Consider the following 14,783-nt stretch of genomic DNA (forward strand, 5'->3'; position numbering starts at 1 on the left):
GTCTGTCACAGATGGACATTTGGGTTGATTCCAAGACTTTGCTATTGTGAATAGTGCCGCAGTAAACATACGTGTGCATGTGTCTTTATAGCAGCATGATTTATAATCCTTTGGGTATATACCCAGTAGTGGGATGGCTGGGTCATATGGTACATCTAGATCTAGATCCTTGAGGAATCGCCATACTGTTTTCCATAATGGTTGAACTAGTTTACAGTCCCACCAACAGTGTAAAAGTGTTCCTGTTTCTCCACATCCTCTCCAGCACCTGTTGTTTCCTGACTTTTTAATGATTGCCATTCTAACTGGTGTGAGATGGTATCTCATTGTGGTTTTGATTTGCATTTCTCTGATGGCCAGTGATGATGAGCATTTTTTCCTGTGTCTGTTGGCTGTATGAATGTCTTCTTTTGAGAAATGTCTGTTCATATCCTTTGCCCACTTTTTGATGGGGTTGTTTGTTTTTTTCTTGTAAATTTGTTTGAGTTCTTTGTAGATTCTGGATATTAGCCCTTTGTCAGATGAGTAGATTGCAAAAATTTTCTCCCATTCTGTAGGTTGCCTGTTCACTCTGATGGTAGCCCGCATTGCCAAGACAATCCTAAGTCAAAAGAACAAAGCTGGAGGCATCATGCTACCTGACTTCAAACTATACTACAAGGCTACAGTAACCAAAACAGCATGGTACTGGTACCAAAACAGAGATATAGACCAATGGAACAGAACAGAGTCCTCAGAAATAATACCACACATCTACAGCCATCTGATCTTTGACAAACCTGAGAGAAACAAGAAATGGGGAAAGGATTCCCTATTTAATAAATGGTGCTGGGAAAATTGGCTAGCCATAAATAGAAAGCTGAAACTGGATCCTTTCCTTACTCCTTATACTAAAATTAATTCAAGATGGATTAGAGACTTAAATGTTAGACCTAATACCATAAAAACCCTAGAAGAAAACCTAGGTAGTACCATTCAGGACATAGGCATGGGCAAAGACTTCATGTCTAAAACACCAAAAGCAACGGCAGCAAAAGCCAAAATTGACAAATGGGATATGATTAAACTAAAGAGCTTCTGCACAGCAAAAGAAACTACCTCCAAAGTCCCTTCTAATGCAGACATTCTGAGTGTTTGCCAAAGTTGACTATGGCATCTCTCCTGGCAGTTTACATCATGTCTGGCAAGAGTATAGCTGTTGCTTCTTGAACAGGCAAATTAAAAATACAGTGAAATGTACTCTTTTATTTTACAGAACTGTTACCATAACTGCTATTGGGTTATATTCTCAAAAATCACCTGCCAAGGAAAAATGCAAAAGGTTCGTGCTATTCTAGTGTCAGCAGAACATGACCATCGAGGAACCTCATCTGAAAAACTGATGCTATTTATTAGACCAAATTAGGAAACCCACACATTCAGCTCTGCATTTGGTCTAGCTGAATTCTGTTACTTGGGTAGCAAGCTGTTCAGGAAGTACTTTTTTAAGAAGGAAAAGGAATCAGGAAAGCCAGTGTGTTTTTGGAGTCATTTTCTGTTTTTTAGTATTTAATCTTCCTCATCTTTCCCCACAAACTGACCCAATTCTAGCTTATTACTGAGTCTTTTCAGACCTAATGTTTTAGTTTGTTTCTATGGTCTGTTCTTCACCCCACTCAGCAACTAGAGCCCTCTCCCGGCTGATCTTCCTTTCTGTACAGCCCATCTCTCATAAATATACCCTGTATGTAGCAGCCAGTATCCTCTGCTTTAGTGTTTGTATTGGTCCTCTTCTTTTCAGGAACTTATTTGGGTTTATATCCTAGTGTATGAAATCTATTCTGTGTTTCATGGGGTGCAGTTTACATCAGCATTCATTGTTTATATTTGTCATATCAATTTTCCCTCCTCATTTCTGATGGGCTGGCTAACAGCCATAATTCTCATCATTTTTGGTTAAACAGCAAAACATTTTAAAAATAAGAATTCTGAATAATGACACAAATGGAGCTCCAAAAATAGTTCTCTATGATTTAGTATTTGCCTTGATTACTAGCCTATTTTTTTAACGAATAATTTAAAGTAGCTAAACCAAACAAACTTCTCAGGAAACAAATTGGTTTCCTAAAAACAAGGATAATTAATTATACATTTTATACATCACTGGGGAACTGATATATCTTAATTGAATAAACTCTGAAGTTCATTGAGGATAAAGTAAGATCCTGTGATTCAATGACAAAAAGTCATTAGTGGCATTGCCCTGATGATCCCTTTTCTCCAATTACAAATTATAAATTAATATTCTTGTTGCATAATAATCTCACTGAGTTTATGTTTAGTGTGATCAGTTCCTCTGAGCCCCATAAATACTGAAAGAACAGGTAAGATCAAATTTTCATAGCACAGAGTAACAGAAATCTTTGAGAAACAGCTGTTGAAAATAATAGCCAGCTATTCTTTCATTAAAGGTTGGCTGCAAACAATAATAAACACTTCTGTGTATTGTTTTCCCTACTTGTTTCAGACATTTAATATATATTATCTTTTTAATCCTCAAAGTGACTCATCTTATCCATTAGACATCTTCAAATTGCTAGTACGGAAGATGTATTAAAAAACTCTATAGACTTTATTCAGTTAATTGACAAATTTAGAAGGAAGTCACACTACAGGCAGTATGGCTCAGGCATGTCACCAATGGCTAGTATCTTTTCTTCACTCTTTTCTGCTTTCTGTGAATGCATCTTAGGATGCTTTCATCCTAAGGCTGCCAGTCTTCACGATATTATGTGATGTCATGTTTATGTCTAGTTGTACTTCTTTCTTGGTGCTTCTCTCAAAAAATTTTCTTTCACTCTTCAAGCATCTTTGCCTCTCAGTGTTATTTAATCTTCTTAACATTTGTGCCTATTCCTGAACCAATCACTTGAGTGGGGGAAGAGATTTCATCAATTGGGCTAGGCCAGTCTAGGACCACCCTTATTTTTGAGGGTCAGGTTAATGCCCTCCAAAATGGTAGAGGGGCAGTCCCATGAGGGAAATTGGGGATGAATCAGGGAAAAGAGATGTTATACAGCAAACACCGAGTCCCTACTACAACCCTTTCTCATTTGTTTTTTACAAAATAACAGCAACAATAATAGTAATAGTATAAATAGTAAATAGTATTTATAACAGTATATAAATATGTAATATATAGTATAATAGTATAATAAGTAGTAATAGTGTTTATTGTGTGTACTGTGTGCTAGGCGCATGCTTGATACTTTAAATACATTTTAGTCTTCAAAGCTGTCTTGAGAAATAAATGGTATTAAATCTGTTTTCTAGAAGTTTGGAAAGATTAAACAATTATCCAAGGCTGCATGGTTAATCAGACCTAGGTCAGTCTGACTTAAGTGTCCATGTCTTTTCAGCAAGTCATGCTATCTCCCCAGTAAACCATAAGCTGACTATTAAAAACATTGTAAGTATTGTCTTAGAAATTTATCATTATTATAGAATTCTAGGAAATAATATATCCCATTTTGGTTTAATGTGCAGCACACCCACATTAAAGTTTTGATAAGCAGAATTACAAAAGGGGTGTGAGTTATCTTTTTTTGCCCACTTTGAGAACCAAGATCCTTATTGCAGTGGTCAGGTAGGATACCGTATGCTGTATGTATCCATGTGCATATATACCTGTGTGCTGCATGTATAAATATTGCATATATCACAGATTCTAAGAGAGGTTTTTATATTGGCACTTAATGAAAATGACAAAAGAACAAGTTGAAAGGGACAGGCTCTGCCCTCTAAAATAACTTCACAGTGAACACTAAAGACTATGTCATCTGTTATCAGCCTTCAGTTTATCACTTAATGGTAATAATCGAGTATTGTGGTTAAGGGAATATCTCTGGCCCCATCTGAGTTATTTTCTGGGTATCCTAACTTTAGTCCCATATTCTGCCTCCTGGGGAGTTTATTTCTTGCTTCAGGGATCTTAATACTTGCACATGCAGAAGGCTTGGGCTTTCAATAATGATTCATAATTATTTAATTTTTATTGAGGTCCTTGTTTCCCTCTAGTTTTCTGCAAGAAGCTGACTAGGCTTGTGGAATGGTGGAACTGTATTACTATGCCTGTGGCTTAAATATTACTATGTATTACTATGCTTGTGGCTTAAATAACTATAAATTGGAAATAAATTGAAAATTTCCTTTCCTAGATTTAGTGACTTTAAGCAAGAAATTGTTCTAAGGCAGAAATATTGTTGGATTACCTACAGAACAATCAGAAACCCCTTCTGTATTTTTTACTGTGTTACAGTATTTGGAAAGAGTTGTATATAGCTCTACCTTCATAGTACTTTATTTGCTGGACATCACTTTTCATTCATTATTTAATGCTATTTAAGTGTAGTGTTTTTATTTGTTTATTAATATAGTATGCATTAAACAATGTTTGGTAATTTGTTGAATAATAGTTTGTTAAATAATTTGTGGAATAACCAATGTGGGTTGGGAGTACAAAGAAGTACATTTTTAAGAGGCAAATGATAAAGTGCTAACTGGAAAAAAAGTATCAGGATTCTGCAGAACAACACTGCAGTTATGTATGTCATATGCTGCTTTTAAATTAAATTGCAGAAAAGATTATTTCATTTTAAAGTTATTCTATAGCTCAGACAGAATACTATGTGGTTTCAAAACCAGAAGGGTACACGTTTTCTAAAACAGGTGCATATATCTAACAAAATAATTAATATGTGAATATTGGTTCAAGTAATAGCTTGAACTAAATATTAATTTCAGGTCTGTTTTAATAAGCATTTTAGTATCTATTAAAGTTGATAAATTAGTGGAATTTTATTTTCACTATTGAAATCAGGTTTTGTTCTGATTTTTAAGTAAAGCTTGATAGAAACTATTTCAATCATCATCCTGGTAATTTAATATATTTGGTATTCACTTAAAAATAACAGAAAAAAATTATCTTGACACCATTAAGTTTATCTTTAAAGCATATAGCTTATTTGATTTTGTTAATGGCTCACCTAAATTTGTATAATACTTAAACTGTGAATAAGAGAAAAGGTTAGAAGAGAAGAGAATATTTAAATTACAATTAGGCAGATGTTTATTTTCTAGGTATTCTCATTAAGGAAAAAGCCATTAAGTCTTCACCTCTATAGCTTTTCTAGTTAAGAAAGCATAGATCCCTGATGAAGAAAGTAAAAGAACAAAATAGTCTAGAAATGTCAAATATGCTAATCCCTCTTTTAAAATTCTGGCTTAATATCTGGGGGCCTAATAGAGAAAGTGGGAAAGATTGTTTTTGGAGAACATGTATTTTAATATACTTTAACTCTTTTTTAGTAGTGCAACAAACTATAAAGTAACTAAAAAGAAAAATAAGCCTAAGCTTTTAATGTTATATTAAGAATGAATGCAAAGTTTTATGGTTGCATTATTCAGTATGGTAGTCACTGACCATATGAGGCTCTTGAGTGCTTAAAATGTGACTAGTGCTTCTAAAAAACTGAATTTTAAATTTCATTTCATTTTAATTGATTTAAATTAAAATACTGATATTGATTCAGGTATTGGAAAATTTTAAACATGTTTGGAACATCTTGGGTATGTGAATCTACTTTTCAGCTGTAAATGTAATGAAATCTAAATATAGATCAAATTATTTCAGATGAAATTTACATCTAAATTGAGATGTACCATAAATGTAAACATCATATTTCAAAGATTGTGATTTTAAAGTGTAAAATATCTCAACTATAATTTTCATATATGTTTTGGATATATTAGATTCAAGAAAACTATATTATTAAAATAATTTGCATATTTAAAAAAAACTTTAAGAAAATGTAGCTACTAGTAAACTTCAGATTACTACTTGGCTCATGTTATGTGTGTCTTGGACCATAAAGGTTTAAGAAGTTTTTCTAAGACTTCACTGGAATTTATTTGATGCATAAAAATGCAATCTGGGTCAGTGAGTAAATCAGGCCAAAATCATAGCATTTTTCTTTTTCTCTCTGGACATTGCTTTCAGTTATGTTGGTGTTAATAGTCTAATTTTTTAAGCAATTGCTGAATCTAATAGCTAATCCAATATAATTTACTTTTTACATACTCATATTTGACTCATAATAATATAGTTTTCATGTGGTATTAGAGAAAATCAAATTCCGTAGATATTAATGAAGCAAATTGGTAAAAATAGTCATAAAGGAAAAAGTATGATTTTTGAGTGTTATTATGACCTGGATAATGTACAGTATGAAACACTTAAAGTACTTAAACTGTATCTAGAAGAGATTATGGTGTCTGTTTTCTAATATGATGTGTTCTTTTCATGTTTTCTATTATCCTCACCTCAAACAAATTGGGCAAAAAGCATGACCAAATGTGTAATGCATTTTGCTCTGTCAAATATTCCTAATAGATCCAAATAGATGATAAATGTTACTTTCATCGTAACTTTGTCTCATTGTTCATCTGTCAATTCCTCTAGGAGGTGATTTCCTCACCTTTCTGAGAAGGAAGAAGGATGAACTAAAACTCAAACAGTTAGTGAAATTTTCATTAGACGCTGCTGCTGGTATGTTGTATCTCGAGAGTAAAAACTGTATACACAGGTAAGGAGAACATTTTTAAAGCAATTTTTGGTTTTATTAATAGAATGCTGGAAAGCTGATGTATTTGCTACAATACAGAAGTCATTTTCTTTCATGAAACTTACAGCTTGTTGTTTTCTGTATTTTGTGTGAACGTGTCCTCTGCTTGTTGTTTATATAGTTTATACAAACACTCATTTTTCCTCTTACTTGAAGTGAATACCTAAGTAGATAGTAATTTGCCTTCTAGTTAGAATTTGTTTTATTATAATCATGAACAACAGTCAAATGGAATGTACTACAATTTAGTAATGTAAGAAACTACAGCCTTATAATTAGATAAGATTGTTTCATGTGTTGTCTATTCTCATTTTCCAAAGAAATTACATATGAAGTCATGGTAAAGCATAATAGTAAAACAGCAATTCATGACAGTGAATTTGGTCAAGAGTAAAAGATTTTCAGACTCATTTAATGCTCTTTTGGACGAATTAATTTTTTTTTTCATGTTAGTACCTACTAATTCATGGCATTGTATTGAGAAAATAAATACTAGTTATTTCAAAGGAGATTTTATGAAACTTGTTCTGATTATATGTAGTGACCTGGTCTTAATGCTTTATATACTGTGGTTTTAGTTGCTTGTAGCAGGAAGTGTTTTTTAGTGCTAAATGTCAGTACAACTTACGATCTGCTGCAGAATTCATGTCAGATCCTAAATATGGCTAAGTATAAATAAGCACAATGAAGTGGAGAACTGATGCAGTGTTTATGCACCAGAAACTGTGCATAATACTGTTTAATGTGGAGCAGGGTTCATTGCTAGATTGAGCTGTTATACACTTTATGTAACTGGTTTTGTTACTGAAGTATGCTTTTCTCTGAGGGGTATCATTGTCTAGGCTTTGCTTTAACACTCTAGTGAGGTTGTATAATGTATAATTAAAGGAAAGCAAAGTTACCATCATCTCAACTATACATTTATGTGATCTCAATAGATATTTTTGACTTAAATTTCCCCACCCCCACCCCAAATTTTACTTAGTGTTCAGCTTTATTCTGAAACTGTAATTACGACCTGTATTTTAAATATGGTTCAACAATTGCATATATTGTAAAATTCATTTATATGGAGATGTATTTTTTTGGAAATTAACTAAAAAGAAGACATTATCATTGTATTTGTTTTACTTTCTATGACTGTAGATTGAATCACATGATAAGAATTGACTTAAAAAGCATTTGATTCTGGATAAAAACTGTACTATCATTAATTTCACTAGTGATCAACACTGTATTAAAAGTAACCAGAAAGGTTTTGCTCTTCATTTGGAGAAAATGTGTAATTTTTATTGCTGAGGTATTGGGGTGTTTCAAATTCTCTTTGGTAATTACTCCTTTTGTCTCTGATTTATTTCATACTATTAGACTGCCTGTGGCTTTAAACTGTAATAAATGCACATTATTGAAACTTTGTTTTTTTGAGGCGGAGTCTCACTCTGTTGCCCAGGCTAGAGTGCAGTGGCACGATCTTGGCTCACTGCCAACCTCCGCCTCCCGGGTTCACGCCATTCTCCTGCTTCAGCCTCCTGAGTAGCTGGCGCCCGCCACCACGCCCGGCTAATTTTTTGTATTTTTAGTAGAGATGGGGTTTCACCGTGTTAGCCAGGGTGGTCTCGATCTCCTGACCTCGTGATCCGCCCACCTCGGCCTCCCAAAGTGCTGGGATTACAGGCATGAGCCACCGTGCCTGGCCTGAAACTTTTTTTAATTTGTCAGTTATCACAACTATTCTTTAATTTCTGGGACATTGCATTTGAGAGGACCATTGTTTCAATCTCTTGCTACTTTTTATAGAGGTTATTTTCTTCAAAAATGGATCACTGTAAATGTCTATGTCATGAGAATTGAAACTATTCTACATTGTAGATGGCAGTTAGCTTTTTTGAATTCATTTCCCTCTCTAAATCATAATATTATCTGCTGTAGTGTTATTTTCCCCCACTTTGCTTTTTAAGAATTTTCATGTCTTCACAAATTTTTGAAAGTCAACCCTTTCTTGACCACATAGCCTAGCAGGTTGTGCATAGACCTATGCCATTTGCCTACTGGGAAGGTTTCCCAGTTGAACATCTTGAACAATGTCAGTGAGAGCGGGTTTGACAAATAGGTTTCAGCACTAGCGCCAACTTTTAGTGAATGGTAGGGGCTCTCCCTGTATACCTTGAGAAGAATTCCAGGAACAGCCGTAAAGAGTCCAGTGATCAATTAGTCGCATCTACCAGGGTACTCACTAGTATTAACACACACACCCAAATTTGTCATCCTTGGCATAGAATATCTTCTTTTTGTCTTTATTCTCATAAATACTTTTCTGACATTTAAAAATGTTTGTTATGACTTTTCCTTACTAGCCATAATATAGCAATGATATATTATTTTTCTTTAATCACTTTCATTGAATTCTTCTAAACTATCTGCTTTCTTATTTCCTTTGTTAATCATTAGTGCTAGATGAATTTTATGATATCTCCCAACTAGTGGTCCTTTGTTCCTCTTCAGACTCATTAAATGCTCTTTTGGATAAAATTTTTTTTTCATTTTAGTACCTCACCAATTCATAGTATTGTATTGAGAAAATAAATTATTCTTTATGTTGAATTTTTTTATAATAGTAAATTGTGCTATAGAACCCTGTTCCTATGTGCCAGCCTATGCAGCTCTTTCTTTGGAAATAGTAGTAGTTGCAATATAATTTTACTTGATGTAAAGTTAAGACATAGATTATGTATTTTTGCTCATAAGAAATATGACAGAAAAAAATATAGGATTTACTACAATGAGAAGTTTTTTCCTCACCGAAAAAATTTCTAATTAGGTATTTCAAAAATGAACTAAAATAATGTAACACATGATTGAAAGTTCCCTTAGTTTTTCAGGTAATGAGCAAAGGTTCTAAGTCCCATTTTTGATATGCCAAAATATAACAAAAATAAGTGCATGTATATGAATTACAAAGCCTGTGTCCAACAAATCCAAGCAAAAATTTTAAACCTGCTTTAAATTTTATATGAATTTACAAATTTTATCCTGTTCACTGACTGGAGATCACTAGAACTCAGTACACACTTGAAAATATTTCCAATTGTCTCTTCCCAAAATAGTGTTTTTAACTTTTGAAGGACACACATTCTTTCTTTAGCTTTGTTTTATTGTTTTGATATGAGAAGAGCAGAGCAGTGTTTCATTATAGGAAAACAATTACAACAGCTATGAAATGGAAAGAGGTTACTGCATTAAGAAATGACCTGCATTTGGAAATGTTCTTGTTGTAATTTCCATTTAACTTCCAGAAGAGTTGTCTTGCTACAGGTTTCTAGTGGAAACTGTTTCTGTTTACAGCTTGAGGATTGCAGTATAGTTGGAATTTTGGTTTAGTTTTAATCAATGACATTTTATTTAAAACTATTCAATAGGCCAGTGTGAAATTTTCTTTCCTACTTATACTTTATTAACTATTTGAAATACACTGATAAACTTTGTGGTCTGTGTATGTTTACTTACAAAGGTATGTTACTAGATCGTTAGATGTCATGTGTAAAGAATATTCTGATTTTGAAGTTAAGGGGATTCAGGATTGACATAGTTGATATAAATGGTAATGGCATTCATTTATGGTTTTATTCTTGATGAATCCTACTGGCAGATTTGTTTTTATTCGGGTTTATTCCTAAAAGTTGCCTTTGTGCCATTGTTCTTTGATAGCTACAGAAAGTAAAAGGAGGATACACTTTATATTGCCATATACTTGAGTGAAAGACCGTAATCAATGGGGAGTTTGGGGAACATTTCTTAATTTCATATGTCATTGTCAATATCAAAAAAGATATATTTTGGAGGGGTTAAGTAAAATATTATTTCTTTTTCTAATTTTCAACTCTATACTGATTCTCTTCATGTTTGATTCTTCTAACACAGTGATTTTTTTTCATCATGGAGTAAGCTAACAACTTTACAAATTAGAGTATATTCGACCACATTCATTTTATTAATTAGTCAGAGTTTTGCTTATCCATTGAAAACATTGATTTTCCAGTGTTTCACAAATGTGGGCGGTTGCCTACTCTGTGCCAGGGGCTACCAAAATGAAGATTATAGTCACTGCCCTCAGATGGATATAACAAAAGTTAACAATAATGCAAAGAGATAGTCAATTTTGTGATCAAATATACAGAATTCCTTGGGAGTAATATCAAGAGAGTCTAATATGACCTGTCAGTATGGGGACTATGATGGGAATAATCAGGGAAACTTTGCAGAGAATACTCTCTGAGTGAGACTTGGTGGATAGGTGTGTCACTGAATAGAAGGAGAAGGAAGATTCCAGCTGAAGGAAAATTGAAAGCAAAGTTACAATGCTTTGTAAGAGAGAGCGTGACTTAATTGTGGACATCTTGTTGAAAGAGTATGAATTTTAACTGGAGAAAGAAAACTAATTTCAACAAAATTTACAAAACCCTTAAAAAATGTATAATCTCATGAAAATGTATATGAGACCAATATTATTTTTAAGCTTCATTGGGAAGACTAATTTAGGAAGGCTAAGATTGCCAGAAAGGGAATAATATTATATTTCATTTATATGTTCTAGAAGAGATTGCCTTGTCCAGTGATTTCTAATAAGGATTATTATGTGTACTTTTTAAGTTAAATGTAAGATGCTGCTTCCAGCTTTTATTTGTGTGTGTGTGTGTGTGTGTGTTTTGAGACTTCATATTTTATTAGGTAAAAGATTTGGTACGCTGCTGACCATTTACATTTTTCCCGATGATCTTTGAGGGTTTTTTTTCCTCTATTTTTAAACTGTAAATGATTACCTAGTGTCTGAGCTTTTCCTAAACTGTGAATATACTGAAAAAGTAGTTTGTCTTTGGTGCACCTTCGTATCATTTAAGTGGTAAAATAAAGACAAATAACTATAAAAATAAAATGTTTTCTGTGACGTTTTTGAACCCTTCATCATTTCTGTCACTCGTGATCTACCATATACTCAATTGAAGGCACTGTAAGACCACTTTAAGTAATGGAGGCCCAGAAAGATTAAAGGAAGGTCACCTAAACAATTAGTGACCGGGCCACTGCTAGGTCTTAAATGTGCTGACTGCATTCTGACACATTTCCTGTCATTCCAGTTTTTTGCTCTGTGTCATTCAAGTATTAGTAACCCTAACAGCTGGCATTTATTAAGGGCTCACTGAGTACTAGACACTGTTCTAAGGGCTTTAGGTGCAATGTCTGAGAATGTCAGCTTCCTGAGATCAGTGATTTTTATTCATATTGTTCACTATTGGATTCCAAAAGCCTGAAACAGTGCCTAGCAATGGACACTAAATGAATGAACCTTCAAAACAATAGCAGTAGTATTGTTTAGGCCCGTTTTACACATGAGGAAACTCACAGTTAGGGAGTTTGAGTATCGTGTCCAAGATCATATTAAAAACAATTGGTAGATTCAGAATGTGAATCTCAGTACTCTGGTTCTAAGCCCACACACTGAATCTACTCTACTGTCTTGCGCAACAGAGGTATCTTCCGATTACCTAGGAAAATCAAGGCAGAAGGCCAAATGGTATTTGGTGTAATGGCTAAGCTTATATTCAACATCTGCACTCTGTAATGATCATGAGCAAAAACAGAAGAGGGTTCTGAAGGCTGTGAAATATAATTTTAGAAAGACAAACGAAGATGTTTTTATCATTTAATGAACAGTTGCTGAAATGCAGGAGCATTTTGTTATTGCTTCTCTATTTAATAAAAGCTTGAATTTTTTTTCATTTTTATATACTGTTGTTTAGAATGCCCCCTTATGCTTTATCTGTTAATTAAACACACAGGATTAAAATAGAGATGTGATAATCTCAGTTAGTTGACTAAGCATTTATGACTAATTTTCTTGTTCTAACATTTGATTTACAATTTTGAATATATTAAGCTGTATTTTTATTTTTAGCTCTGAAACCAGTTTTGGAGGAAAGAGTTTGCAGGGTCACTGTTACCTAGAGCTAGAGGAGACAGTCTCTTATGTGCAAGGGGATAGTTCTCAGATGATGGGGCATGTACTAAAAGCCTTCAAAAGATGTGTGTCATGCACTCATGGAGTGCTCACTAATTTGCCAAGTATATTCATATTCTCATTTAATCCTTATATTTCTATGAGATTGGTACTATTTAATCTACATTTTATAATAGAATAGATTGAGCCACAAAAGGGTAAGTAACTCTTCTAATGTCACACAGCTAGTAAGAGGAAGATTCAGGCCTCTTCTGAGCTGATGACAAAACCTGTGAAGTAAAGCAAAAGAATTAAACTATGTATTAGATATATTTATCATTTTCTTCCCTTTTGTGAAGATGGTCAGCCATATGGATATCTCTCTTATGAAGCAAAACTTAAAACTAATAAATACTGATTTAGAGAAAGCCTTGTTGTAGGGAGAAGAGAATCTTTTATACGTCCTATCTCTGTATTTTCCTGGGATGATTCACTCCCTCACATTTCATGTTATAGGGACTGCTAGTTGGTCCATTCAGTCTCCTTAAATCATAGCTCATACCAAGTCCATCCAACAGGCAGGAGATGAATCTCAGTACAAGACCATTAGTTCAGCTATTGATTTGAGAATTCATGTTCTCAAGTCAAACCTGATTATGATAAAGTAACTCACTTTTTCTAGTTAGTCTTAATCAAATTCTGGGGAATTCATCAGAACATAGATGTCACAGAAACAAGTTTGACCTTCTAGCTTGCAAATTGTCTTCTACTCCCTGGCTTCCAAGGCAGGATTGGAGCAGTCAACATGCAGAACTAGAGAACTCTAGCCTGTACCATTTGCTGGACATTGACTCTCAATTTTAAAAATTACTGGGTTCTTAGCACAATTATTGTTTTAAAGTATGTTCATCATTTTATTAGATACAAAAGCACTACAAGAAATCCTTTTCAGTCCCAGGCTTCTCTTTTAAAGTGTTCTGTGCCAGACTGGACTGTTTCCATCCACATTGCCAACCCTGATATCCATTAAGTATAAGCATTTGCAGAGCAGTTAGCAGCTTCAGCATAGTGGCTAAGACCACTGATTTGAAACTGGAATGCTTTGTGAATCCTAGGTTTTCAACAGTTTAGCTGTGTGATTTTAGACGTCCTCTCCTCCCCAGCGGGGAATTCCCTGTAACCCTTAACCTGTTTTATTTTTTGTGATAGTCCTTACTATCACCTGATGTTTATTTTATTTATATAAACATACACATGTATGTACATATATTCATGTGTATATATGCATATGCATATATTTATATAGATACATATATAAAATAACTGGTTTCCTTTTTATTGCTTTTCTCTTCCAACTAGAGTGTAAGTTCCATGTGGACATTGACTTTATTTTGTCCATTACTTAGTCCTCAATACAGAGCTTCTAGTCAGTGCTCAACAAAAGTTTGTTGAATGAGTGAATGAACTTACTTACTGTGCTTCGTTTCTTCCAGTATAAAATCAGGATGATAATATTCACTCCAGTACCCTGATTCAAGTTAGAGAAGGCAAGGCTACTAAAGTAGCAAAGGAGTATCTGAAGACTCTCCACTCCCCACAGCATCTCCGGGGGACTACAACTTAGAGGGAGAGGGAGAGAGAGAGAGAGAGACAGAGACAGAGACAGACATACTTTTAAACCATCAAATCTCTTGAGAACTCACTATAACAAGAACAGCATGGGGAAAACCACCTTGTGATCCAATCACCTCCCACCAGGTCCCACCACCCCACGCCCACAACATTGGGAATTGTGTAATTCAACATGAGATTAGGGTGGGGAAACGTAGCAATACCATAAGAAATTCTTGTATAAAATAACTTAGAATGGTTACTGTTTGTGGTCTGGTGTGCCTATTTTTACTTCTTATGGACAGATATTTTTATTATAGAACAAAAACATGTTTTATAATATGCTTATGTGCTCTTAAATTAACCTTTTAATGCTGCACTTTCTTTTTTTTTTTTTTTTAGTTTTTATTATTATACTTTAAGTTCTAGGATACATGTGCATAACGTGCAGGTTTGTTACATATGTATACTTGTGCCATGTTGGTGTGCTGCACCCATCAACTCGTCAGCACCCATCA

General features: G+C 34.0%; 1 protein-coding gene across 1 annotated transcript in view; it reads left to right on the top strand.

Moving 5' to 3' along the window:
* FER (fer (fps/fes related) tyrosine kinase) overlaps nucleotides 1–14,783 on the top strand; it is a 435,538-nt gene that overhangs the window by 336,137 nt on the left and 84,618 nt on the right. Inside the window, exon 17 of the mRNA XM_011949316.1 lies at nucleotides 6,500–6,623. Coding sequence (XP_011804706.1) covers nucleotides 6,500–6,623 — 124 coding nt within the window. The remainder of the gene's footprint in view (nucleotides 1–6,499; nucleotides 6,624–14,783) is intronic.

Source organism: Colobus angolensis, unplaced genomic scaffold (assembly GCF_000951035.1).
Source record: "Colobus angolensis palliatus isolate OR3802 unplaced genomic scaffold, Cang.pa_1.0 Scaffold298, whole genome shotgun sequence".
Lineage (NCBI taxonomy): Eukaryota > Metazoa > Chordata > Mammalia > Primates > Cercopithecidae > Colobus > Colobus angolensis.